Here is a 23,860-nt window from a genome sequence, read left to right on the forward strand (position 1 = left end):
CAGGTTTATTAACTGCGCAGCGAATAAGCTGTCAACAAATTATTGTGGTCTTGTGACCGTAAAGTCGGTCATAAATTAAAATTTCCTTTAAAACTCACTCACCGTGACTGTGTCGTTTATTCCAATACAAAGATCAATTTTTTGTTTTTTTTTTTATCGGCTATTAGTGTATTTTGTTTATAAACAAAGGTCCTAAACAAGTTGAAGATTAAAGACTCCTTTGTTTTCGGGGCCTTGGCGGATTAAATGAAACAGGTGTGTTGTCGGTTATGGAGACAATGTTTAGGCCACCCATTTGCAAGCCCTTGATCGCCGACTGAAATAAAATAAATTGAAGATTTAGTGGTTTATTATGTCTAAGGACTTTATGTTCTGAACATACCATTCTTCCAGGGCCAAGACCACGGACCTTTACTCGCACTGTCTTCCAACCCAGTTCAATGGCTTTCTGTAATAAAATGTTGATATTTAGTTAGGTACAAATCAAAAATTTTAAAGTGTTTAAGAATAGTATTCTCTAGTTATTAAAATCTTTCATTTTGATAAATAGAATTTTGACTTGTATATGACTTGCAGAGTATTATGCTGATTCACCCTGCTTGGGTGAAAGGCTAATATTTTCTTTCTTATAATCACATTTGAATGATAATTGACTAATTGGAATATCTGTCTGTTGGGATTCACTTACTCCACTAATGGTGACTGCGGTAGCCTGAGCGGCGATGTTGGTTCCCTTGCGAGTGTTTTTGAAGCCTTCAATGCCGCAGGATCGTATCAGCCTTAGGACTCCTGAAAGTATTACATATTTAAGTAACATATCCAGGTTATGGAAATGGTTCTCCAGATGACCAACCTTTGTGATCCGTCACAGAAATAATTGTGTTGTTGGGCGAAACCCGAATGTTGCAGATGGGCAGCTCGTTGAAGGGCGTTCCATTAAACAACTGGGTGGCGGTGCTGGCGTCCGGGAAGAACTTGGCCTTGCTGAAATAAAGTATTGCAATAAATTAGCTACTGTTTTCAAGAAAAGCTCCGAACTCCCAACCGGTTGATAAGTGTGTCTATGTCCACCGTCTTTTCGCCCACGGTTCCCTCGTCTTTGGCCGGCAAAGATGCCAGCATTTCCTTGCGGTCCTCCGCCTTGCGCCAGCAAACGCTCGTGTGAATCCGGGAGGTCTGGAGGGGCACAGCTGGCAAGGTAATACTCCGGAGAGCACTTAAAAACACGGTTTTAAGTGACATTTTTAATGTAATTCGCAGACGGTGTATAAAAACCAAATTACATCACACCGCCAGTCTGGCAACACTGGCAGTGTTGGCTAACTCGCCACAACAAGTGGCCGCGCTTCGTGGCGGCTGGCAAAGGGCAAGAAGAAGAGTATTTTCACGTGTTCTTGTTTTAAGTTGGTTTTGATTCCGGTTATCCTCGCGTAAAATGGCTCTGAAAAGGTTGAAGAGTGAGTATTTGCTATGCTTTTTAATATAATATATCCCTACATGCTTGGGTTAATCGCGCAGCTAAAAAATCCAAGCGATTGACCGGTCGTCTGAAGCACAAGATCGAGAAGAAGGTGCGCGACCACAACAAAAAGGAACGTCGTGCTGCCAAGAAGAATCCGAAGAAGGGCAGCAAGAAACAGAAGCTCATCCAGATCCCCAACATCTGCCCCTTCAAGGAGGACATCCTCAAGGAGGTGGAGGAGGCCAAGCAGCGCCAGGAGGCCGAGCGCCTGGCCCGCCGCGAAGCCTTCAAGGCGGAGCGCGAGCAGAGCAAGTTCAAGTCGCTGGAGTCTATGGTCGAGGATGCGGACATGCGGAGCACGGTGCACGGTATAATGCATGAAAACGATGCTCAGGATGAGGACGGCAAGAAGTACAAGAACGCCGTCACCAAAGAACAGTCCCTGAAGCAGTACTTCAAGGAGTTCCGAAAGGTCATCGAGAACGCAGACGTTGTCCTGGAGGTGGTGGATGCACGTGATCCGCTGGGCACCCGCTGCAACGAGGTGGAGCGCGCCGTTCGCGGGGCACCGGGTAACAAGCGTCTGGTCCTGGTGCTCAACAAGGCGGATCTGGTGCCGCGCGAGAACCTAAACAACTGGATCAAGTACTTCCGGCGCAGTGGACCTGTCACCGCCTTCAAGGCCTCCACACAGGATCAGGCCAACCGGCTGGGACGCCGCAAGCTGCGCGAGATGAAGACCGAGAAGGCTATGCAGGGATCCGTATGCATTGGCGCCGAATTGCTCATGTCCATGCTGGGCAACTACTGCCGCAACAAGGGCATCAAGACCTCGATTCGCGTGGGCGTCGTGGGCATTCCCAATGTGGGCAAGAGTTCCATCATCAACTCGCTGACCCGCGGCAGGTCCTGCATGGTGGGCAGCACGCCGGGTGTGACCAAGTCAATGCAAGAAGTGGAGCTGGATTCGAAAATAAAACTGATTGATTGCCCCGGCATTGTGTTCACCGGCGGATCTGAGCAGTCACATGCTGTCCTGAAGAATGCACAGCGCGTGGGTGATGTGAAAGACCCCTTCACCATTGCCGAGAGTGTTTTGAAGCGCGCCAGCAAGGATTACTTCTGCACCATGTACGACATTACAAGCTACGACACATTCGAGGAGTTCTTCGCCAAAAAGGCAGCCAGAATGGGTGAGTGCCTTAATTCTACTTTGTATAATAGATAAAAATGTGTTTTTTGCTCTGACCTTAGGCAAGTTTCTGAAAAAGGGAGTACCAGATGTTGTGGCAGCCGCACGAAGCGTGCTCAACGACTGGAACACCGGCAAAATCAAATACTGCACACAGCCTCCGGAAGTTCAGGAATCACAGAGTGTACACCTAAGTGCCTCAATTGTACACTCCGAGGCCCGCGAGTTCGATGTGGAGAACTTCGAGTCCATGGAGACCGAGATCCTAGAGCATTGCGCTGTGAAAACTGATGACATTATGGAGATAGTGTCTACGGGCCCACTCGAGATCAGACAGCCGCGTGAAGAAGAAACTCCTGCCGATTCACTGAATGCAAATGTGGTCATAGACGAGAAGGAGAAGCCGACGAAGGGCCGCAAACGAAAGCTGGATGAAGAAAAGGAGAAGGTTGATCCCAGTCTACTCTTGGAAGGTAAGCAAAGAAGAACATCTCAGCACGGAACGGTTCTATAGTCGTATTTTATTTTAATTCCAGAAAACCAATCCCTGAATAAGAACATTAAGCAGCTGCAAAAGCAAAAGAAGAAGCAGAATGTCCGCAATGAGAAGAAAATATCGAAAATTACAGACGTTCTGGATAGCTTTAGCTTAGGGTCATCTTCTTCGAAGGCAGAAAAGTACGATTTCGATGAGGATTATGTGATTGAGTGAATTCTGCCTTAGTTTTAATCATTTAATAAATCTGTTGATGGTACACTGTAATATAGAAACGTGTAATGTCTCCAACAAAAAAAGTGTAAATGCCCCTTTATTACTTTGGATGATTTCAGCCATTTCAAATAAAATTGATATCGGGTGCCAAATAGTTCTTGTAAATATATTGAAATTTTATTACAATTTTTTAAACTTAACAGTATAACTGCACTGATTAAATATTTGATCATATTGAAGCTATTGTATGTATTTTTTCTGGTCATCAGACCTCTTACAATGCAATTTTACAGGCGGAGAAATTTTTAAAATCATCCTAGTAACTTTGCTCATGAGTACGTTTAAAGTTTGTTACTACTTTTTATGGTGCTTTTTTGGAATTAAAATGTACATACAATAGGCGCGCACCTATTTTCCTTTTGAATTTACTGAACACGGTCCTCCTTTAACAGTGAGAAAAATGGTAACAATAGTTTTACGTGGATCGCATTTATTCTTAAAACGAAGTACATACAAGGCTGGGATTCTAGGATGGCCTACATACGGTTTTGTTTGGTACAGAGGTTAAAAGATCTAGCGCAAGGATTTTAAGTAATGCACCAAATCCTCGAATTGCCATTTCCTACAGGTGGAAATGCAACCGAAGTTGGGCTTTGTGATCGCGAACAATGAATGGTCGAAGGATGATTTCAGATTTAAATAATAATATTTTAAGTATCCTAACAGCCGAAGGCGATACGTGGGTACATTTTACAAATTTTACAATTAATATGTATAAAATGGATGCATGGTTGTGACAACGAAAACAGTCAAAATATCAACATAAAACAAATAATGTTCGAACATGACGTATGCTTTCTTAAAGCCAATTGCATGCCCTTGCGCTAGAGTCTGAAACCGTGTCGAATTTAGTTTATATTGTTATTTTTCATTAGCCTACGATCTATGCAGTTGCTACTGAACAGAATTGTATTTCAGTGATGTTTGGTTTCAGTTTGGGTGGGGTATAAATTATGGGCTCTTGGGTTCCTTAAAAACGTCGCATAGAAAAGGTAGTGGCTTCTGAATGTTCTCTATCGTAACTAGACTATCCGCCATTCTCGAAACTGTTGACCCTGATGTGCCTTCCGTTTAGTATGTATACATAAGTTAAATATTTATACATATCATATAGCTACTGGCAATGGAGCTCTAGCCCCACGCGTCGGTACATACTACATGTGTATAGAGTTATATATATAGAGTGAATCACAGGATTTCAATTTTTGCTAAGTATTTTTAACAATCAATTACTATGTACTTCGCCCCACTCGCAGACCGACCCTCTATAGACTCCTCTCCTCTCTCACTTAATGCGACTCAGATGCGTTAAAATTAATTTCGATGTGTCTACTAGCAGTAATTGAAACTTGTTTCGTAATTATGTATATTAACATTTAAAATGATTTCTTATGCAGTCCTTTGTTGTTCCAAATTATTGGTTGTTTGGTGCTTAGCTGGCGACTCGATCTCCTGCCGCCCGCCAGGCACCTCCATCTCGTCCATCTCGTCCACCTCGTCCTCGTCGCCGGATAATCCGTCAGGGCGCACACCTGTCGGCACAGCCTGGTCAGCAGCCTCTGCGCCTTCCGAAGCAGTTGGCGCGATCGCCACCTGCCCACCTGCTCGCATCCGCAACCGAATCCGCAGTCCAGCGGCTCCGCCAGGTGATGGGCCGCCGGATGAGGTCCTGTCGAAAGGGCCTGCAGCAGGAAATGTCACCGCAGGTGGCTGAAGTGCACCTCCAGCCAGCAGGGGCAGCCCATGATGTCCTGTCTTTTGTAGGCCGGACCCCAGCCCTTGGCGAAGCTGATCTTAATGCTGAAGTAGTCGACGGGTCCCATGCGGTGATGTCCTTGCTGTTCCATGCTTAGCAATTGAGCCCTGTAAGTAAATGGGTATAAATTAGTAGGTTGATAATATAACAACAAATTTGTGTCTTTATTGTTTGGGTCAAAACCGATATTTATCTTTCCTCTTTCTTTATATAACTTGGTCAAAAATTGTCCAAAAACTGAAAGACGCACTGTTTTGTGAAGATAAGAAGCTAGACAATTGATCGGAGCCATTTTGCAGCTGATTAAAAAAACTAAACATTTTTTCATATTTTCACTTTTTTACAACTTTAAATTTTCGGAAATTTTGACTTTTTTTACAATGGGTAGCATCGTCTTTTTTTGCGAAAATGGGTAAAAAATAAAATTTTTTAGATGTGAATGCCAATTGATAGGAAATTTTATTACGAGTTCAGCAAGGTATGCCATTCCATAATTGGACCATTATTTTCATTTTTTCGCCGAAAACACTGATTATTTTCGGGTAGAAAATAAACCCTTGGTTTTTTGGCAAAAATCCGATTTTTTCCTTGACCTTTTTTGGCGTAACTTGGTCAAAAATGGTCCAACACCTATAAGCCGCACTGTTTTGGCCAGCTAACAAAGTAGATAATTGATCGTTGTAATTTTCTGGCTAATTGTAAAACCTAAAAATTTTCGGAAAGTTTTACTTGTTTTACATCGTCTTTTTTTGCAAAATGTATTATTTTTATAATATATTAAAGCCTACAGGTGTTATTTTATGTTGTCATATTCACATTAAATGACAAAAAATGATATAAAATTTTTTTTATTTATTATCCTATTTGAACCCAGGTCTTACCTAAATGTTTCAAAGGCCTTCAGGCAGTAGCCGGGCATCACCTTGCACACTCGGTCCATGTTTTCAGCCAGGGTGGGCGAGTCCACGAAAACGGGTGTGTTTCCACGGTTGTAGATCCAGACATCGCCGTTCTCCAGGCTCAATGTGACCCCTGCAAGGCGAACTCCGGTTAGCATGTGCCCTCCAAGATAACCAGCCCTCCTTCTTACCCAATCCGACCTTCTGCCGCGTAGTTTGCACCGCCTCCGATTGGATCTGCCTGCCTGCGGGAGCAAGGTCACGTAGGCACATGCTGTCCCCCTCGCTGCCCACGATCCCATCCGTGTAGATATTGACTGCTTTCGTTCTGGCGTTGAAGAACTCCCCGACTCGGTGGGCCAACTCCCAGTAGGCGATTTGGCACCAGACCTTGCTGTTATGATCTGAAATGTGCAGGGGAACAGAGAAGTTAGGGAATGGTTTCACAGCTATAAGGCTTTTTTGTACTTAAAAATTCAAAACTGACTGTATTTCAAAAACTATTCCCTAAATGTTGCTCTTTAGTTCCCTTCCCGTAGCTCCTATGGATAATTTATCAATAACCACTAAATTGGATCTCCAGTTCTTATATAAGGAATATATGATCAAAGTAAGGAAAGGGTTTCTTTGCAATCGCAAGGATTTTTAAGTAATATAAAAATAAGAACTGATGGTATTCGATTAACTACCCCGTAAAATCATAATTCCCCATACTAAACGCGATCTGCAGTTCATATCTTTCACACTTTACAGGGCGCCAGGGCGAACGCTTAAAGATAACTATGTCAAGTTAACTTGCTAATTTATTGGCCAGATAGTGGAATCATTAAATTCTTAAATATGCCAGCGATAGAGTTATTCCCATTAATAACTATTATTCAAATGGCAATCCTGTAACCCGCATACAAATGGCGGGCTGAGGCGGTAATAACTCTTTCGACGGCCCGTAAAATGTGATTTAAAATTGTCATAACATTCGCGCGATATCGGGGGAGTACTAGGCGCTATATGCCAGACCATATCGCGCGAGAAGCCAGAAGGAACGAAGAGCCGACGAGGCAGAGCGAGGCGCATTCGCATTACGTTCACACTCACTTGTGTGCTCAGACATTTAAATGGTAATCATTTTGGCGCCAGGGCATTACGTAAACAGACCGGCGTCGCGTATGCGGCATGTGTGTGGTATTCATTCGCGCATATATCGGCCCGGCCGACGAATATACGCGCTGCATGTGTGTGGAACGCAAACCCACAGGTCTGTTTATGGGTTCGTTTGTATATTCCGATTCCGATTCCGATTCCGATTCGGAACGCGTGGCGGGCCCATAATAAAGTGAGAAACAAGTGCAACTCTTTATTCGAAATCCTTGCTAACGAGAATCGCCGGGGAATGTTTATGTGTGGGGGGCTTTAAAAAACAAATTATTTGATATTTACGAGCGCATTAAACCGATGCATAAATTTCAAATTTTATATTTAATTAAAAGAATATACCTATGAATATCCCAGAATTAGCAAACAACGCGCCATGAATTTGGACTTTTGCAGTCGTAAAAACGGAGAATGCAAACATTGCGCATACGCCACCGCATCTGTATTTATACACTCTTCTATATATCGTTTTAATGCCTACTTCAGATGACACCATTAGCATTGCGATTACCATTGTCAGCATAGGAACACACCCTTGTCTTGGGAATTTATCAATCAACAATGGCACAGAGTGCATTGTCAGACAACACAGTGCAAATATCGCGCATACGCCGTGGTGGCCGAATTGCCCATTGCAACAATGCCAGCGGGTCGATAGTCGATTGCTGGTGCAGTTGGCCAGAACGGGGGAAAATCGCAGGGAAAGGCGAGGAAAATCGTTGTGAAAACGGCCAACACACAATGGACAGCACGCGCTCGCCGAGAATAAATCGGAACGAAAAGGCCGAAAGGCGCTAAAGGCCAAGCCCAGGCGGGCGGCAGTGGCGCCAAGTAAAAATATATATCGCAATAAATCCGTAGACGGCTTTTAAAATTTTGCATGGCAAAGAATGTGCCGAAAGGCAGGGGGTCGCGAGCGGGGCTGGCGGGGGCGTTGGACGCTGCAAGTGGCGCCTGTCCGATGTTTACCTAATTAGGTCGACGCCGGCGATTCCGTCGCGTCTCGCCATGGCCACGAAAAACAGTTTACCCCATCGGGCTGGCGTCGCCACCTCGCTGAACTATAAACGAAAGCTCGCCAAGATTGTGGCCCGGAGAGGTTGATCGCCCAGCGAAAGGTGATTTGGAAAACGGGGGAACCATCAAATGGAAATTGTATATTTACTTGGGAATTTCGACAGGTTCCGCCTCAGACCTTACAAGTTATGTGCGGTATTTTCATAAGTTTGGGTTTTGGATAAATTAGTTGCTGAGGCATTTTTAATTGGAGATAGGAAATGAGGAAAAGATGGAATATTATTTAAGTCTAATAAAATGAAGAATTTGATTCTTCTTTTCACAGAGTGAGGATTTAAGAAATTAAATATAAAACAGTTCAATATATTTGTTTTATACATATTTTATATAAGAAAATAAACTTTAATAATTTTTTTATATTTTTAATTCTTCTCCTCAGGTCTTTGCTTAACTATAGCCAACTCCTTGACCTCTCAAAACTTCTATTCTACCAATGACAGGCGTATATTTTAAGATTCTTTGTAATGCGAAATGCATTCAAGTCTGAGACGTTCGCTTGGAGGGTTCTGCTTCAAAGACCTGCCTACCTACTGCAGTTTTTCCTGTACTGCACATTTGTAAATTCGTAGCGCCGCTTCATGGCTGTTGGTTCCCCTTGCTAATATTTATGTAAGTAGGTACATAAGCGTACAATGTACATTGTACATACATTTGTGTTAGATGCCCGAATCCACGGGCTGCTACATCATCTTTAAATTTAGAATATTTTATCTTCAATCTGTATGCCTGTGTGGGTCGAGGCAGTGGCCTGTAAGTTTGTCGGTGGCACACATGTGGCGTCTTCGGGGAAACACGGATGTTCGACTTGTGTGTGCTCCAATTCGGCGGAGTCCCACCGGCGATGAAGTTGCAGCAATGCAATTAGGTGATTAAATCGATTGATCAAGAGGGCACTATAAAGGTATTAGGACGACTGACCCAAGCATGGTACAATCCCATTCTAAGTTATTTATAAGATGGTTTCAATATTGGTTTCTGTTGCTCCTTAGAACAATAAAGTGAAATGCAGTAGTTTCCTAAAACTGCTGGATGTACATATCTTAGAAAGGGGGTCCTATGATTTTTAAATTCTACATTTAAATTAGGATTGTCAAGTTTAAGATGGTGTCTATACTAGACAATATTTATAAGACTATATAACTTTAAGTAAAAAATCTTTACAATTTAGATCTGAAAGGAACCCTTCGCCAGAAATGCCTAGTAATCCACCTATTTAGACCGTTTCGAGTTCAAAGAACATGCAAACAATGTGCATTTGTCAAAACTGCGATGGGAATCAATCAATTCGGAATTTCAATCTATTTTTAACTGGCCTGTCACCCAATCGTCGTAAAGCCGCAACTTAACGGTCCATTTAAATGTAATAGTTTTCCGTCGTTTTGTCGCCAGTACAATGCCATAAAAAAGCCAACTGGCCGAGATGGTGTGTGTGTGTGTGCGTGTGGGTTCTGGCCAGTTTTAGTTCGGTTCCACGGTGCCGTCTCAGTCGCCGGGCAGTGGTAATGCCGTGAATGATATCATAGCCCCCGTGAAACCCGTAGAGCCCCCCTCGCATGCCTGCCACCGCCTCACCCCTTTTAACCCCCTTCCGAGCACTCTTGTAAGTTAGCACTAAGACTGTGGCGCCATCGAGAGCGCCAACTCACCTCGCTCCTCGCTCTCTCCCTCTCCGGCGCTCTCTCTCGCTCTGCCTGCCGCCGCCCGTGTTTGTTTTTCGCTCATTATTTATTTTCATTTCGTTTTTGCTGTTTTCGCTTAAAAGTTAATATCAATATAGAAAGTGACGACCTGACGCGGCAAGCTGGCGCCACGGTGCAACAACAACTTGCCAGCCAGAGAGAGCGCCTGCTCACACACACCACCCCAGGAGGGGGCCCACACACCTACATGGCAAAATAATCGCAACACTTCTCGCTCTCCCACTGCCTTACACTGCAAGAAAGTAGTAGTAACAGGGGGGAATTCAATTCACATTTTATGGCTTATTTTTACTTTTATCTATGCTAAGTTTTAAAGTCATATTTAAAAGTATATATATGGATTTTACTTTAAGTTCGATCGCCTTGAATGTATGGTATGGCGATAGTTTTTCTTGCTGTGCACTCTCCCAATCACCTGATAAGCCGCGGAGAGAGAGCGCCAAGAGAGGGGGCTTTGGGTGGCAAACTCACCTTTTCCATCAGTGGTGAACGACTCGAGGAGAGACGTTTTGTAGATGCACGAAATGCTGCTGCTTTGGGCACTCCACGTGCTCAGCTCCGCCGAATTTGCATCGTTCTGCGAGTCTTCTTCGGAATCTGCAAGAATCGGGGGAATCAGTAAGCCCGGATCGAAGATCTATAATGCAGGGCGGAGCACTAACCTGCATCTCTCAGTCTCTGCATTTTTGAGCGTTGGTACGGCGGCGGTTGGGCTTCTGAAATGACCAAGTAATAGTTGAGATACCATTAGCTATCTTGAAGATACATTAGCACTTTCAGCCGTATTACTATTTTATATCATGTTTTATGACATGTTTAAAACTCAGTAAACGTACAAAAGTGTCCATCTACAAGGTAAAACTAGTTTTAGCACTCCAACTGCGCTTAAACTGCTCTTAAAGCTACTAGATAGCCCACAAATGTTTGATTTTCTGGAAAAATGAATATGCCAAGTTTATGAAATTACTTCACGGCCTTGGTTATATAAAAACCCTTATCTCCACCTTATCAGCCGAATGCAATTTTAACTATTTGCAAATGGCAACCCCGTGGACGATTACAAACCATTTCGAGTTAATCAAAAGTTCGAGTTATAAATGCGCGTCTTCTAGTCGGGGCGCATATAGGATGAGATCATGGTTCGCAAAACTAATACATACTAGTGTTTGAATATTTGAGCAGCAAATCGAAGCGAAACAAAACAGAGGCATAGACAGGGACAGAGATGGAAACAAAGCCAAACAAAAACAAAGGCCAGAAAACCAAGAAGAAAAGAAAAGGCAGTCGAAACAAACCCAGGCGTAAGCGTAAGCAAGCCAAACATCAGCGCGGCGGTACAAAAATAAATAATCTTTGCATATCAGGCAGCCGCACTGGGGGACATTTTATTTTTATTGGCGCAGAAATCGTTTGATGTGCGGCGATCTCCGCTCCGAGTCTCCGATGCCCCATGCCCGATCCCCGAATCCCAAATCTCCGATTCGGACGGCGCTGTGTGTTTTAATCTCGCTTACATTCTACTCGGCTTTTAGTCTCTCATTTCACTCCCAAAAAAGCAAACGGAACAGGTCGTATCTGGTGGCCAAAGAGATTGGCGCAAACAAAGCCTCAATGAATTGCCTGCCAGTTGGAAAGATACTTCTCATTCAACACAATAAATTCAATAATTTATGAAACGTCGCATCAACATTTAATAGGTTGCATTAACGATTTGCTTTGAATCATTATGCAGAAGATATTAAATATTAATTAAGCGATATAAAATACAACTTTCCCAATGTATCTTTATTTCGGCATTCAGAACTTTTATATTAAGTAATCTAACTATCGTACGATTTAATATAGGTAAAATCCCATGTGCTGTGGAAAAAATTAAGTCACAGACTAATTTATGGGACTTAAAGGGGCACGGCAAATATGTAAAACAAGGCAGATATAAACGAAATCGGCTTTGCATCTAAATAGCATTGATTAGCGCCGTTCGACTCAATTGAATGCAAATCAATGCGATTCATTTGAAGCAAATTAAGATTCAGCAAACACAAAGCGGCGATAAAAGAAGTGCACATTAGGGCCGAAAAAGTGCCAATGGAGTGCAAGAAGTAAGCCCCCGTATAGAGAAGATCTGTAGTAATTCTCTTGGCATTCCGACGGCGCATAAATCGCTTGATGTGCCTCGTCAACGGCGCCCGGCTACTCGACCCTCCGACTCGAATGCGCCCAGATCGTGGCGATTCGCCACCGCCGCCCGTCCCCAGGCCCCAGTGTACCAGTTAAACCTGATTACCAGCGGCCGCGTCATCGACGCCAACGTTGAAAATCTAACAATTCTTAAAAAAAACAAAAGGTAAATAATAAAACACGAGCGCCGCAGCGAAACCGAAACCGAAACCAAAGGGAGAGCCAGCCATTCCAGCCCGCCGTCAACAATCTGATGGATGGATATGGATCGTATGACCAGTCGGCGAAATAGGCAACGGAATATTCGCGGCTCTGGGTTTCGGGTTCCGAGTGCTGGGCTCTGGGCTCGGGGTTCTGGCAAAGAGTGCCAGTCTATTGAGTCAGATTCCAGTAATTGAAATTTAAGCATGGCAATTCCAACAAGTGGACACTGTTTTGTTTTATCGGCCCTGCTCCAGATTCATTTGCCGATTTGGAAATGATTATTCATTTTTTAAAAGGGAATTTAGGGTACTTTTCTTGGGAACAGTAAAATTATTATTATTAGAATGCAGAATATTTGATGTATTACAATATGTTATATCATTTGAAATGATATTAAATAAAATGTTTATTTTAAAAATACTTTTTATTAGAAGTATCTGAAAAATAAAGATGTATTGTCTATTCTTCGCTCCCTATTTATATTTTTTTATTGGCAAAGCCAATCTAAGATAATGGTCCAGGAAGAAGCAAAACTCAGCGCTATCCACCCCAAGTATACAACGTAATTAGTCAAGTTCCCCCCTGCGAAACCATTGAATTGGCCCAAAACGATTTCGGCCGGCGCAAATATGCCTGCATAAATATGTATCTGCGGCCGATGCTATCCACAGGAACACACAAAAACCCTCAACCGCACAGGCCCCGAGAGCCCGGCTTCATGGGCCAGAACCGCACCTCTGAATGGGTTCCGATGGATGGAGCCGAGGCACGCAAAATGATCCTTTTTATGGGTGCTCGCCGCGAGGAAGGGACGTTGGAGTTGCTGGCGTTGCTGGAGCCGCGGTGTCCAAAGACCCAGGCACCGATCGCCGGACCACTCGTCGTTACAATTCCTGGAATTGTGTTCCCCGGCCGATGCGGATGGAATAACATTATCGACTTGTTTAATGTGTTCGGCGCCATCATTAAAAAACCAGTCACTGTCGGGACGTCGTCCATCCGCCGGCCAGACGACGATGACACAGCCAGCAGAAGGCCTGTTCCCAGTTGCCAGTTGCCTTTTTCCAGTTGCCAGTTGCTGTGGCACAGGCAGAGGCACAGGTAAAGTGGCACAGGTAAGCGACCAGGCAAGGGAGGCTGTATCTGTATCTGTAGCTGTATCTGCCGACCGGCACGAACAGAGTCTTCATGTTTCCCAAAAGATTGTGTTTTGTGCACAGGAATGTCGGTATAGACATGCCTTTTGGCCATCACATCTACAGTGATTATCGGTTAGGGGAAGACGAAGTCTCTGGAAATGCTGGCGGAAAAGTGATGATCTCAATCTTGGTCGCTATTAAGTTAAACATCGGCAAGTAAACGTATGCAATTTCCTAATTAATTTGTTCGCTATCTCTGCGATTACTGTGGAATCACTCCAATTAGGCCTTTATTTTACATTTCTTAATGGCTCATAATACAGTTTTTATTTTCATTTTATGTTTCAATTAATGGAAATTAACTTTTACATCACTAAATATTATTGGTTCCAATAAAAAGTGAGTATATATTTGTGATAAGGATTGCTAGTCATGGGGCTAGCATATTAAGAGCTCTTTGGGAAGAAAGTTGCATGCAAGTTCGGGGAATCGATTCGATAAGGTCTGGGGTCTAAGCAGTCCGTTTTTCGGAATTAGATAAGTAGAATTTCTATAGGAATTCGTAGAAACCCTCTGCACATGGCGCACCAGAGGGGTTTGGTTTCCATTTGAGGTTAGACCTGCTGCCCGTATATAAAACCACTGGCTATTGATGAAAACAACCCACACAGATGATGTATTACATGCATGCAGTTTAGTGCTGATATAATAGTGCGATTAGATTAACACCAGAGCGGCGATCCATGTACCCGCACTGCTGTAAGCTCGGCCGAGCCCGGGTGATACGCACGTTCTAGATAACGTTCGAGGTGGCCGGTGGAGCTGCTGGCCGGGGAAGTGGGTTAAAAATAAATCGCACTCATCTATCGCTTTCAACCGTGATGAAACGTTAGTTCTGCGATGTAAATGCAGGCTGCATCTTTCAATCTGCATTCGGATGTACGAGTATAGAGCCCACACCTCACACATGCAAATGCCGTATCTACGGGTTTTTATACGCCAACGAAGTGTGTGCATGCGCGTGCTAAAAATAAAAACAAACAAATCGGAAAGCGCACATGTATGTAATGTACATATGTACAATGTACTTGCACATGCTCCGATGTTTGCCCGAGTGTACATAGTGCGAATGGGATCTCTAAATGATGCGCCAACTAGCTGGTGGCGACGGATACGCCGCGGCCTCAGATACAGTGCAGCCCCCCTTAAGTTGGAAACCTTACTGGTAGCAAATTTTATATAGGTCATCCAATTCAATTTACTTTTCCATCTTTAAATTCCCCTAGTTTACAAAAAAAATAAATTTAAAATACGCTGTTGGCTATAATTTAATAATAAACATAGGTGTATTAATTTTAAATACCTAATTATTTTAAAGTACCTACAAATTTAATAAATGTTTTATAAATATTTTAACCAAAATGCCCAGTTTTGTCGAACACTAACAAATCGCCAATAAGTAGGCAACGCTTTTATAAATTCAAGGTTTTTAAAATACTTCCCTAGAAATTGCGGGAATTTTTTTTTAAATTTTTTAATAAAATATGTTGACAATTATAGGTAAGATATTCCTGATAAATACAATAATTTATTATTAAACTATGTTGACGATCATAGCTAAAATATTACTGATAAAGAAAAAGTTGGCTAAAAAATAAAATACGTTTCTGCTTAATGATATGTATTTTTCAAAAACAATTGTTTATGTTTTCGGATTTTCGAAATACTGTTAATTATCCATTATATTTAAGTTTTAGAGATATTTCAAAATCTTTTTTCTGAGAAGGTATTCGAGTATTTTCGAAAACTTTACAAGATGGTGTGCCTCGATCGTAAGAGTCATGGTAGTAGGACTGTATTTCGAGTACCCGGACGAGTACGGCTAATGGGTAGTGGGTAATGGGTATGGGCAATGGGTAACGGACTCCGCCGACTTTGCTTTAGCTTTAGCTCTTGCGTTTGCCTTCGCGTTTGCGTTGGCGACGACGCCTGATTATTTCCTGGCGCCAGTTTCTAAATTTACGCAAATTATTTTGAAAAGAATTTAGTCGCCGTCATGTTGGGCCGACCGTTTGCGTGGCGCTTTCACGCACATTCTCCGCCGCTCTCTCCGCCGCCCCACGTGTGTGTCTGCGGGCCGTGATAAAGCGGAATAAATGAGACGGAGAGCGGTGGGTGTGTGCGTGCGGTATCGGTGTCTGTGTCTGGGCAAAAGTCAAGGCGGCGGCGCACAGTGAGCCCACACAGGGAGAAAAGCTATGAGGATACTAAGTCAGCATCCACATATTATCCCTAAAATTCAAATTTGGTTTTTACATTATAAAAAGTATCCCAACTTTTACAAAAAAAAACTAAGATACCACTTTAAAAAGTTATAAGTTTATTTTAAAAATATAAAAAAAAATTATTTATAAGCGAAAAAAATATTTTAATAGGGGTTAGGTTTGAGCAACGTACGTTTGTTATACGTCTAGTCCTTCAAAGTTTTAAAATTTACTATAATAAATGCCTTAAATATGTTCATTTCATAAGGCACATATATTCAAAAGTATTTCTATAGGGGTGGGATTTGAACTCTGACACGTATTATAGAAATCATCCTTATAAAAAAAAAATGTTATCTAGCACATCTAATAATTGCTAAGAATTTATATTTATCCAGACTATCTAAGTCTTAAATCAATCTACTTTTGTTCAGTGCAGGAACTTGAATTGAAAGACTTCTGCGGGAGCAATTTAATGCCCAATACAGCTACAGATGCACCTTGTCTCTGGCTCTTTTGGCTGTGCTGCGACTCTCCAGACCAGACCGAAAAACCACTCATAAATACAAATACCCACACCACTGCGGAGTGCAACCCATGCTCGTTTGCGAATAAAAAATAAAATTGGCGAGCGGCGGCGTTTTCGTATGGATTTCGCATGCCGCATCGTCGTTGGGCCGGTGTGAGTGCCTGTCTGTGTGCCCTGGCGCCACCGAATACACGCGCACATGCGTCTGTGTGCCTGCACCTACAGTGGCGGGCACAAGTATTGGCACAGCTGGCGCTTAGATTGCTATTAGCTTTTCCAAGCGCCATAAAGATTCGGATAAGGTATGAATTTATTGGGGGGAAACCCGCGGCAAATGAACTTCAGTCGATCTAGCCTTTGCGAAACCGGAACAGGAATTGATAAGTATTCAAGTTTTCCCAAGAAACCTTCCGATATTAATGTTTATTTAATTAATTTATATCTACCATATGTATATCTGTGTATTTTTCTGAAGAAACTCAGTTTATTAATTTGGATTTCAGTTAAATTGGAAAGCAGTAAGGCTTCTGCAAACACATATATGTAGTTTTTTTTTTATTATTAAACCTTATCTCTTTAAAATAACTTATGTGGGTTATTAAAAAAATCGTGTGTGGAAAAAGAACACCTAATACCCTACAAATATAAAATATATATACACGGAAAATATATTTATTAAAAATAATTTAAATTAGAATTTGCTTTTGGTATATATATTTACTAGACGAAAGATGATGAAATTTCAGTTTCAACGACAGGTTCCCTATTTTATAGAGAAGATTTCCTATTTCAGAGAAGTATTACCATTTTTAAACAATTTATAATTCATAACAAAATTGGTTTAACCCTTGAGATAATCATTCCTCCCAGGGAGGAAAACTTAGTGGAAACGCTACCTGTTTCGGGCTGGTGCAGGATGCGGAACCAGTGCAGCGGGTTGCAGCACGTGTAGATGCAGTCGCTGGCGGCGGGACAGACGGGCAGTCGCTTCAGCTCCTCGCCGCTCCTCAGTCCCGCCCAGAAGAACAGCCGGCTGACGGTCACATGCTGCTCCCGGTCCGCCTGCGTCTCGCGGGGGATCAGGATGCACTGCAGGTAGGTGGGTGCGGTGGTGGTGGCACTGGTCGGCGGGTCCACGCGACTCTTGATCGCCAGCAGGAGCTCGGCCATCTGCTTGCGCTTCAGCTGCTTCATCAGCGCATCGAAATCCTCGCGTATCCGTTTCACGTTCTGCGCTTGGGCTTGTGGCTGATGGGCGGTGGTGACTGGTCTCGTGGCTGCGGATCCGCTGGTGGTGGACTCGGAGGCGCCACCGCAGCAATTCCGAAGCATGCTCGCCAAGGTGGTGGCACTCCGCATCCGGCGATCCACCTGCTGCACCTGAACCGCATTCCGTTCGCGTTCCCGCTCCAGGCTCCGCTCCTGATCGCTTCCGTCGGTCAACATATCGTCGCAGGAGCTTGCGCAACTGCAGCCAGGAACGGTGTAGCAGCGGTCGGATGCTGACGGAGGCGGTGGCGCTGGCGGCGACAACTGATCCTTGTGGTTTGGCAGGCGGCGGTACGGGTGGCTGATGTTGTTGTTGTTGTGGCTCAGACTCAGACTGTGGCAATAGGAGCCGGAATTGGAGCCGGAGCAGTCCATGGCGCAGGACATGGAGCTGTAGGGCGGCGGCGGCGTCTGCTGGCGCATCGCCAACGAGTCCTCCTCCCGCCCGTCGCAGGAGTAGCCCGAGCAGAGCTGAGGGCGGGGTCGATGTGGAGGGGGCGGCGGCCGTGGTGGCTGGGCGGGCGGCACTGCTGGCGCCCCTTCGCACGGACCCGGATTGTTTCTGGACGCATAACGCCATAGATCTTTCTTCTTTTCGCTTGGGAATATCATGGAGGGACATACAGTTTTGCGGTAACATCGATCCTATTGTATGCGCATTATTTGTAGTTGACTAACTTGGTTCGCGGACTCGACGGGGCCGGCTAGTCACGGTAGGTTTACTTTCTCTCCCTTCGGTTCGCTCTAATGGGGTGGGTGTCTGAGTCTGGGAACCGGGGTTTCTTTGGGGGCTTGGGGGAGGTGCGAGGGTCTAGGGAACTGGCTAAGCTGTATTTCACTCCTCGTATCACTCGTTGGCTTTGATATGCTTTCGACGGGCTTGATATGTATCCTCCAGTGGTGTGCACTCTGCAACAAAAGAGAGGAGTATGTTGATTAGTCACTGGCCTAATTGGTCCTCCGAGCATCGTTATATGCACTCGTGCTTATGTCGGGCAGGGGTGGAGTTCAGAGAGGGTTTATTGTTACTTCACAAACAATGTAATTACGTGTATTTTGATTATTTGCTGGTAATATGTATATCTTTATGAGGTTTAAAATATTTTTTATGGACAGATAATGGAATTCCCAAAATAGTTCTGAGGTCACAAAGCAATCAGTTGTATTATTATAGAAGAAATGGGTCTTGAGGCTTGTTTAACTAAAATTAAATTACTATTTTCTTGAAACAAATTTTAATTCTTTCTTTTTATATTCGTATGTTGAATATCCTGCTTCTTAAAGAGCATTGCCTACTTTTTGGCGCCTGCACAAGGGACTAACTTGTGTTGGTTTTCTGATAGATTTACAATTGATCACTTTAAAAAAAAGATATCAATTTTTTCAAAGTCCTGTGTTCGTTTCCCTATCCGCATATTGAAGACAAATTAAGTTTTCGCCCAGAAAAAGAAAGAAAATTAGTCATTTAAACTTCTCTTCGTTCGGTATGAGTCACATTCTCCTTTAAAAAACTAGTTTCAATTTGATAGTTTAAAGCCCCCTTTCCAATTTCCAGACTACGCCCTTGGTGGCAGGAAAGGAATCTGCCTGTGGATCGCTTGAGTGAGTAATGCCCCCGCAGCCACCTCACCCCCTCGCAGACGGACAGCCGACGCCAGTGCAATATGCAAAAGATCTGTGCGGCAGCATCAGCTGTCGGCGGGAGAGGGACGGCGAGAGAAAGGGGGCAGCGGCGGAGGCGGGGAGCATGAAGAGAAAGAGGGGGCGGGGGGAACGAACGGGGAGCGCCGCAAATTAACAGCCCAAATACGTGTGTGTGTGTGGCCCATGCGAGCATTTCCATTTTGTTGCTGGCATTTCTTGCGCTCCTTATCGACGACAAAAGTGGCGCCGCCGGCATGACGGCAACAACAAGAAAAAAGCAACAAAATTACGAGTCAGCCCCACAAACACGCTCACCAACACCAACAACAACACACAGTCGCTCGCTCTCGCTCACTCACACTCGCAGAGAATGCTTGCGTGCAGAGGGGAACAAAAAACACAAAAAAAAGGCAGGGCGGCGGGCGTGCGAGCGAGAGGGAAGCGCCTGGCGCCACTGACGTAATAAAAGAAATAATAGTAACGATGTCGGCGGCAGAGGCGTCGTCGGAATGGCGCCACACCAACACAAGCGCGCCACAGACAGACACACGGACACGGACGAGCGACGGTCGGTTTGTCAGCCGGTTTGACAAGTTGAAGAATCAACAATTTAAGGTTGAGGTGAGGTGGGTTTGGAGCAATCTACCGTAGCCGTGGTCGGAAGAGAGCGCCCGTGTGTGTGGTGGGATCCGGGGGCACTCTCGAGGAACTCTTCTGAAAATCCAGCGAGTCGGGAACTTAGGGTTCTGCAGGGGTTCTTTGGATCAGAAGTTCTGCAATCCGATGGCACTCAATCAGAATCAAAACTAGTTGTAGATATCAATCAGTAATTTTGGATATCTTTACAGTTCTGAAGGTTTTAAAAACTTCATTCAAGCTATATATTTACTTGATCAGATCCTTATGTATTTTTCATTGACACCCCAACTTAAATTCTATTCTTTTTATGTGGAAAATTGCCTTGTAAATTTCGTACTATTCTATATAACAATTTTCCTTTCTTCACTAAAAAGATATTGTTGAGTTCTTCTCTAAAATAAATCGTTCAATCTTAAACATTTACAAAAAACAAGTATAAAAATGAAATGTTCTTAAGGGAAATATGAAAATTCAATTATAATGCGCATTGCGAAACCGGCACAAATGAATATATATCACATATTTAACAAGCAATCGAAAGAAAGTCTGTATAAGCAGTCTATACTCAAGAGTTTTTATTCAAAACCGCTGAGTGATTGTTTTCCACAAATTCGCATTCACAAATTCAAGCGTTATATACCTACGTATGCACTTATGTACTTTCTGATAATGAAAGCATGACTAATTGGAAGTGCGATTGGAAACAATCGCGATTTGGTAACAGATACTCGTACCTCGATTAGGAGATATGTATTAAATAAAAAATAATTTATGAGGGGAACGTGGAAAGTAGCCAACTTGATAGCCGAGTTCTACGGCGTTCTTTTATAACAAAAGCTTTGAGCAAATAGAAGCTAAACTCATTTCGCAATTTCTTTTTATTATCTTTATAAAATGGTTTAAAAATTCTACCAGTAATTGCATACAATTTTAAGGTTTGCAATGAAGGTTAGGTATCTTAGATCCGATTTGCCCCAACTCTCAAACTCTTTCTAACAGTGTGCTTTGCATAATCACGAGTGCACTTCCTCAAAAAAGGTTGATTTTAGAAAAAAGATACTTACTGTTTTAAGATTGTTTTGCAAGAGGTATCCGCTTTATTCCTTTCTTATTTACAATTACAATAGATGATATGTAGGTTGGTATTTGATATGTTGTAAAGTTCACTTGATATTTTGTATTTTACATTGACTGCAGAAGAAATGAATTATTAATGTTGCACAACGGAACTGAATTTGTTTAACACGTGCCGACGGCCTTTTGTTATTGGATTGGTAATCGCAGTCGTCTTTCTCTCTTTTCTTTTTGCTGGTCAGTCACTTTTGGCTATGCATATGTATGTAGGGGTTTCTTTAAGGTGCGAGTAATGTGTTCATTTCGGTTGAATATTATGTTGAAGTAGCCGAAAGCCGAAAGACAATAAAAATTTGAACGTGGTGGAAAAGGTGTTTAAATTTTTTCGCTGGCTTGCGATTTGCGCTCTGCTTTGATTCTGCCGGCGCCGCTGCCACCGCCATATACATATACGTTTGTTTGTTTGCCTGTGTGCAGCAATTGCATTTCTTTTCTTTTTTACGATTTTAGCCCAGTTAAAGTTTGAACACTTTTTGGTGTATGCCCTATCTTCTTGCCCCCCGATGCTTATTGATTTTTAATTTGCGCAAACACTGGCAAACACACACGCCATCGAGATCGAAGATCCGTTATCCGGGCGGAGAATTCTCGCTCTTTCCTCGCCCACAAACCCACACATATGCATAGAATTCATAACAGCAAAAAAAGAAGAAAACTGAAAGACTTTCCGCCCGACGATTTCCAATCCACTTCGATTTTCACTTCAATTGATTCGCCTCTGCCACTCACACTTTTCCTATTTCCTCCTTCACTTTTGCAGTTCTGAAGCGTACAATAACTCCACTGCACTTGTTTGTTGTTGCTTGCGACGCCCGCGTTTACAACAACCACACGAAACCCGTAATCGCTGCGAAAATTAACGAAAAAGTACGGAAAAAGGCGTGAAAGTCCGAGTTTCCTGCACTCGAAATTGAACCGAAAATCGCTTAGCAGTCCCGACACACAAGTAACATAATTTCGGAATATTTTTCTCGTGGCAATACGTCAAGTATCCATCTTTTTGTTGATATCTTACGGATTTCTCGGACGGCGAGCGAGCACACAAGCGGCGCGGTTGGAAATTGTTGGGGCAATGAGCGCAGCGCTCTCGAGAAACTATACGGACAGCAGGTCTTTGGAGCTGTGGGGAATAACTGGCCGTTGAGTTAACCAACACGCCGAGAGAGTTTCGGCAGAAAAATCGAGAGAGGGTGAGGAAATGGAACATTAGAAATAGTCCCCCTAAAATAATGTTTTAATATTCACTATAAAATATCCTAAGCCCATCCTTTATTTCGTACAAAGTAACGCCGAATAAATCGTTACGATGTCTTCAGGATTGACACATCTCTACTTCGAGCGCAGAACCGAGGAATCCGTACTGAGAGCGCTGAGCAATCCGTTGGATGGCGTGGTGAGTTTCGGGCCTCTCCCGCACACAGATACAACCTGCGCACGCACACCCACACTTTGCTCAATGCTGGCAGTGCCGTTGGAACTAGTGTTGGCAAACGCGGTCGTTTTCAAAATTTAAAAAGTGAATTGAATTTTTAAAAATATGTTGTAACTTTTGAAAAGTATTTTCATTTTTTTAAATTCTAATATATTCTAACTTATTAAAATTTTCTTTACAAGCAACTTAAAAAACCTTCACCAAGTTGGAATTATGTATACAATTTTTAAGTCTATAAAAATTTATCGCATAATGAATTTTAAAAGGTCTTGCCAAATATAACCTAATTTAATGGATGAAAAATTAACTTAAGCTAAAAACTCTCGGTAAGTATTGGTCGGTTTATATTGCTAAAACAAACGCAACTCTCGATGCATTCGAGAGCGGAGAACCTGGGGAAGCAACTTCGACATTTAGCGCGGTCAATGTTGCCGCAAAATGTGATGAATGGTTGTGATCAAGGGCATATCAGTTGCATTGCCTTGCCCATGTCTGCCCAAACATACGGACAAACACACGCCCATACAAACTGGCGCCCTGCAGCGTGCCTACACACACCGACACACACTTAAGAAGCGCACTGAGGACCGAGGACCACACTGAGAGAAATTCGATAAGATATGAACAAAAAGGTGAAAGACTAAGAGTATTTAAGAGTATACTATCTTGAAGAGCAGATCAAGATATTTCCTAAAAATGTATATTTTTATTTTACCTCAAACGATCAGAAACATTTAAGTTATTTAAAAATAAATATATATTTGATTTTTCTAAAATATACCGATAGACCAAAACAAGAGCGTTGTTTTAGCCTTAAATTCAGGAGCCAAACTTTCTCGCAGTGCCGAGCAGACGCTCCAGCAGGAACCCTGGTTCGTCAGTTCCAGCTGAAATACATAATTGTCTCTCGTTTGGACGACTCGAAAACACAAAAGCAAATAGGCTCCCGTCATTACGATAATAACAGGTCGGGAACAGGGAACACAGGCCACTTGTGGAGTGGAACCGGCGACGGCAACCGCCGATCTTGGCAGCAGGAATTTGATCGCGTCGTGAGCGTTAAATAAGCGAGAGTCGGGCCCCTGACTTGCGGAGGGGTCTTGAGGTTGGTATTACCTCCGGAAAGGACGGCAGGAGTTTGAATACATTATTTTCTTATGAGCCAAAAGACATTCCGCAAATGCTAAACAAATAATACGACAGCAAGGAGCAACGTCCCAGAACGCGTCTCACTTAAAGACCCCCAATTATTTAGCCATTTTAACTGCTTTCTTAGAAAATTAAAAAAGAAAAAACTTTTAATTAAAGAAACGTTAAAATGTGACACTACCTGAGATGTAGTTAATTCACATTTGGAATTTTTAGAGAATTAAGTTTAATATATATTTTTAAAAAAGTCATTAATTTAATGCAGA

At 43.1% G+C, this 23,860-nt stretch overlaps 3 protein-coding genes across 4 annotated transcripts; 1 reads left to right on the forward strand and 2 right to left on the reverse strand.

The window, feature by feature from the left end:
- Positions 1 to 81: 81 nt before the first annotated feature.
- Positions 82 to 1,314, reverse strand: LOC108031462 (30S ribosomal protein S11). The gene is made up of 5 exons (XM_017104901.3): positions 1,046 to 1,314; positions 854 to 984; positions 689 to 789; positions 383 to 448; positions 82 to 316 (listed from the first exon to the last, which is right to left on the reverse strand). Exons 1-5 carry the CDS (start codon positions 1,240 to 1,242, stop codon positions 209 to 211), a joined length of 603 nt encoding a protein of 200 aa, XP_016960390.1. The 5' UTR covers positions 1,243 to 1,314; the 3' UTR covers positions 82 to 208.
- On the forward strand, positions 1,313 to 3,605 carry LOC108031460 (guanine nucleotide-binding protein-like 3 homolog). The gene is made up of 4 exons (XM_017104899.3): positions 1,313 to 1,457; positions 1,519 to 2,655; positions 2,717 to 3,127; positions 3,191 to 3,605. Exons 1-4 carry the CDS (start codon positions 1,436 to 1,438, stop codon positions 3,364 to 3,366), a joined length of 1,746 nt encoding a protein of 581 aa, XP_016960388.1. The 5' UTR covers positions 1,313 to 1,435; the 3' UTR covers positions 3,367 to 3,605.
- LOC108031461 (mothers against decapentaplegic homolog 6) lies at positions 3,519 to 22,095 on the reverse strand. Of its 2 annotated transcripts, none has more exons than XM_017104900.3 (8): positions 21,743 to 22,095; positions 20,944 to 21,070; positions 17,224 to 18,505; positions 10,673 to 10,726; positions 10,482 to 10,607; positions 6,273 to 6,485; positions 6,064 to 6,214; positions 3,519 to 5,289 (listed from the first exon to the last, which is right to left on the reverse strand). In XM_017104900.3, exons 3-8 carry the CDS (start codon positions 18,206 to 18,208, stop codon positions 5,124 to 5,126), a joined length of 1,695 nt encoding a protein of 564 aa, XP_016960389.1. In that variant the 5' UTR covers positions 18,209 to 18,505; positions 20,944 to 21,070; positions 21,743 to 22,095; the 3' UTR covers positions 3,519 to 5,123. The 2 variants fall into 2 exon arrangements, with proteins under 2 accessions (XP_016960389.1, XP_043946752.1); XM_044090817.2 differs by having other exon boundaries at positions 22,029 to 22,053.
- Positions 22,096 to 23,860: the final 1,765 nt, after the last annotated feature.

This window comes from Drosophila biarmipes, chromosome 3R (genome assembly GCF_025231255.1).
Source record: "Drosophila biarmipes strain raj3 chromosome 3R, RU_DBia_V1.1, whole genome shotgun sequence".
NCBI classification, from domain to species: Eukaryota; Metazoa; Arthropoda; class Insecta; order Diptera; family Drosophilidae; genus Drosophila; species Drosophila biarmipes.

What these genes read in the sequence shown, in the direction of transcription:
- LOC108031462 (XM_017104901.3), bottom strand. Translation starts at nt 1,242, where the DNA reads ATGTCACTTAAAACCGTGTTTTTAAGTGCTCTCCGGAGTATTACCTTG. An exon ending in ATAGACACACTTATCAACCG is followed by an intron (nt 985 to 1,045) that starts GTTGGGAGTTCG and finishes ACTTTATTTCAG; the next exon opens with CAAGGCCAAGTTCTTCCCGG. An exon ending in TTCTGTGACGGATCACAAAG is followed by an intron (nt 790 to 853) that starts GTTGGTCATCTG and finishes TAATACTTTCAG; the next exon opens with GAGTCCTAAGGCTGATACGA.
- LOC108031461 (XM_017104900.3), bottom strand. Translation starts at nt 18,208, where the DNA reads ATGATATTCCCAAGCGAAAAGAAGAAAGATCTATGGCGTTATGCGTCC. An exon ending in CCTGCACCAGCCCGAAACAG is followed by an intron (nt 10,727 to 17,223) that starts GTAGCGTTTCCA and finishes TGGTCATTTCAG; the next exon opens with AAGCCCAACCGCCGCCGTAC. An exon ending in AAGGCCTTTGAAACATTTAG is followed by an intron (nt 5,290 to 6,063) that starts GTAAGACCTGGG and finishes ATTTACTTACAG; the next exon opens with GGCTCAATTGCTAAGCATGG.
- LOC108031460 (XM_017104899.3), top strand. Translation starts at nt 1,436, where the DNA reads ATGGCTCTGAAAAGGTTGAAGA. An exon ending in GGCTCTGAAAAGGTTGAAGA is followed by an intron (nt 1,458 to 1,518) that starts GTGAGTATTTGC and finishes TTAATCGCGCAG; the next exon opens with CTAAAAAATCCAAGCGATTG. An exon ending in TCCCAGTCTACTCTTGGAAG is followed by an intron (nt 3,128 to 3,190) that starts GTAAGCAAAGAA and finishes TTTTAATTCCAG; the next exon opens with AAAACCAATCCCTGAATAAG.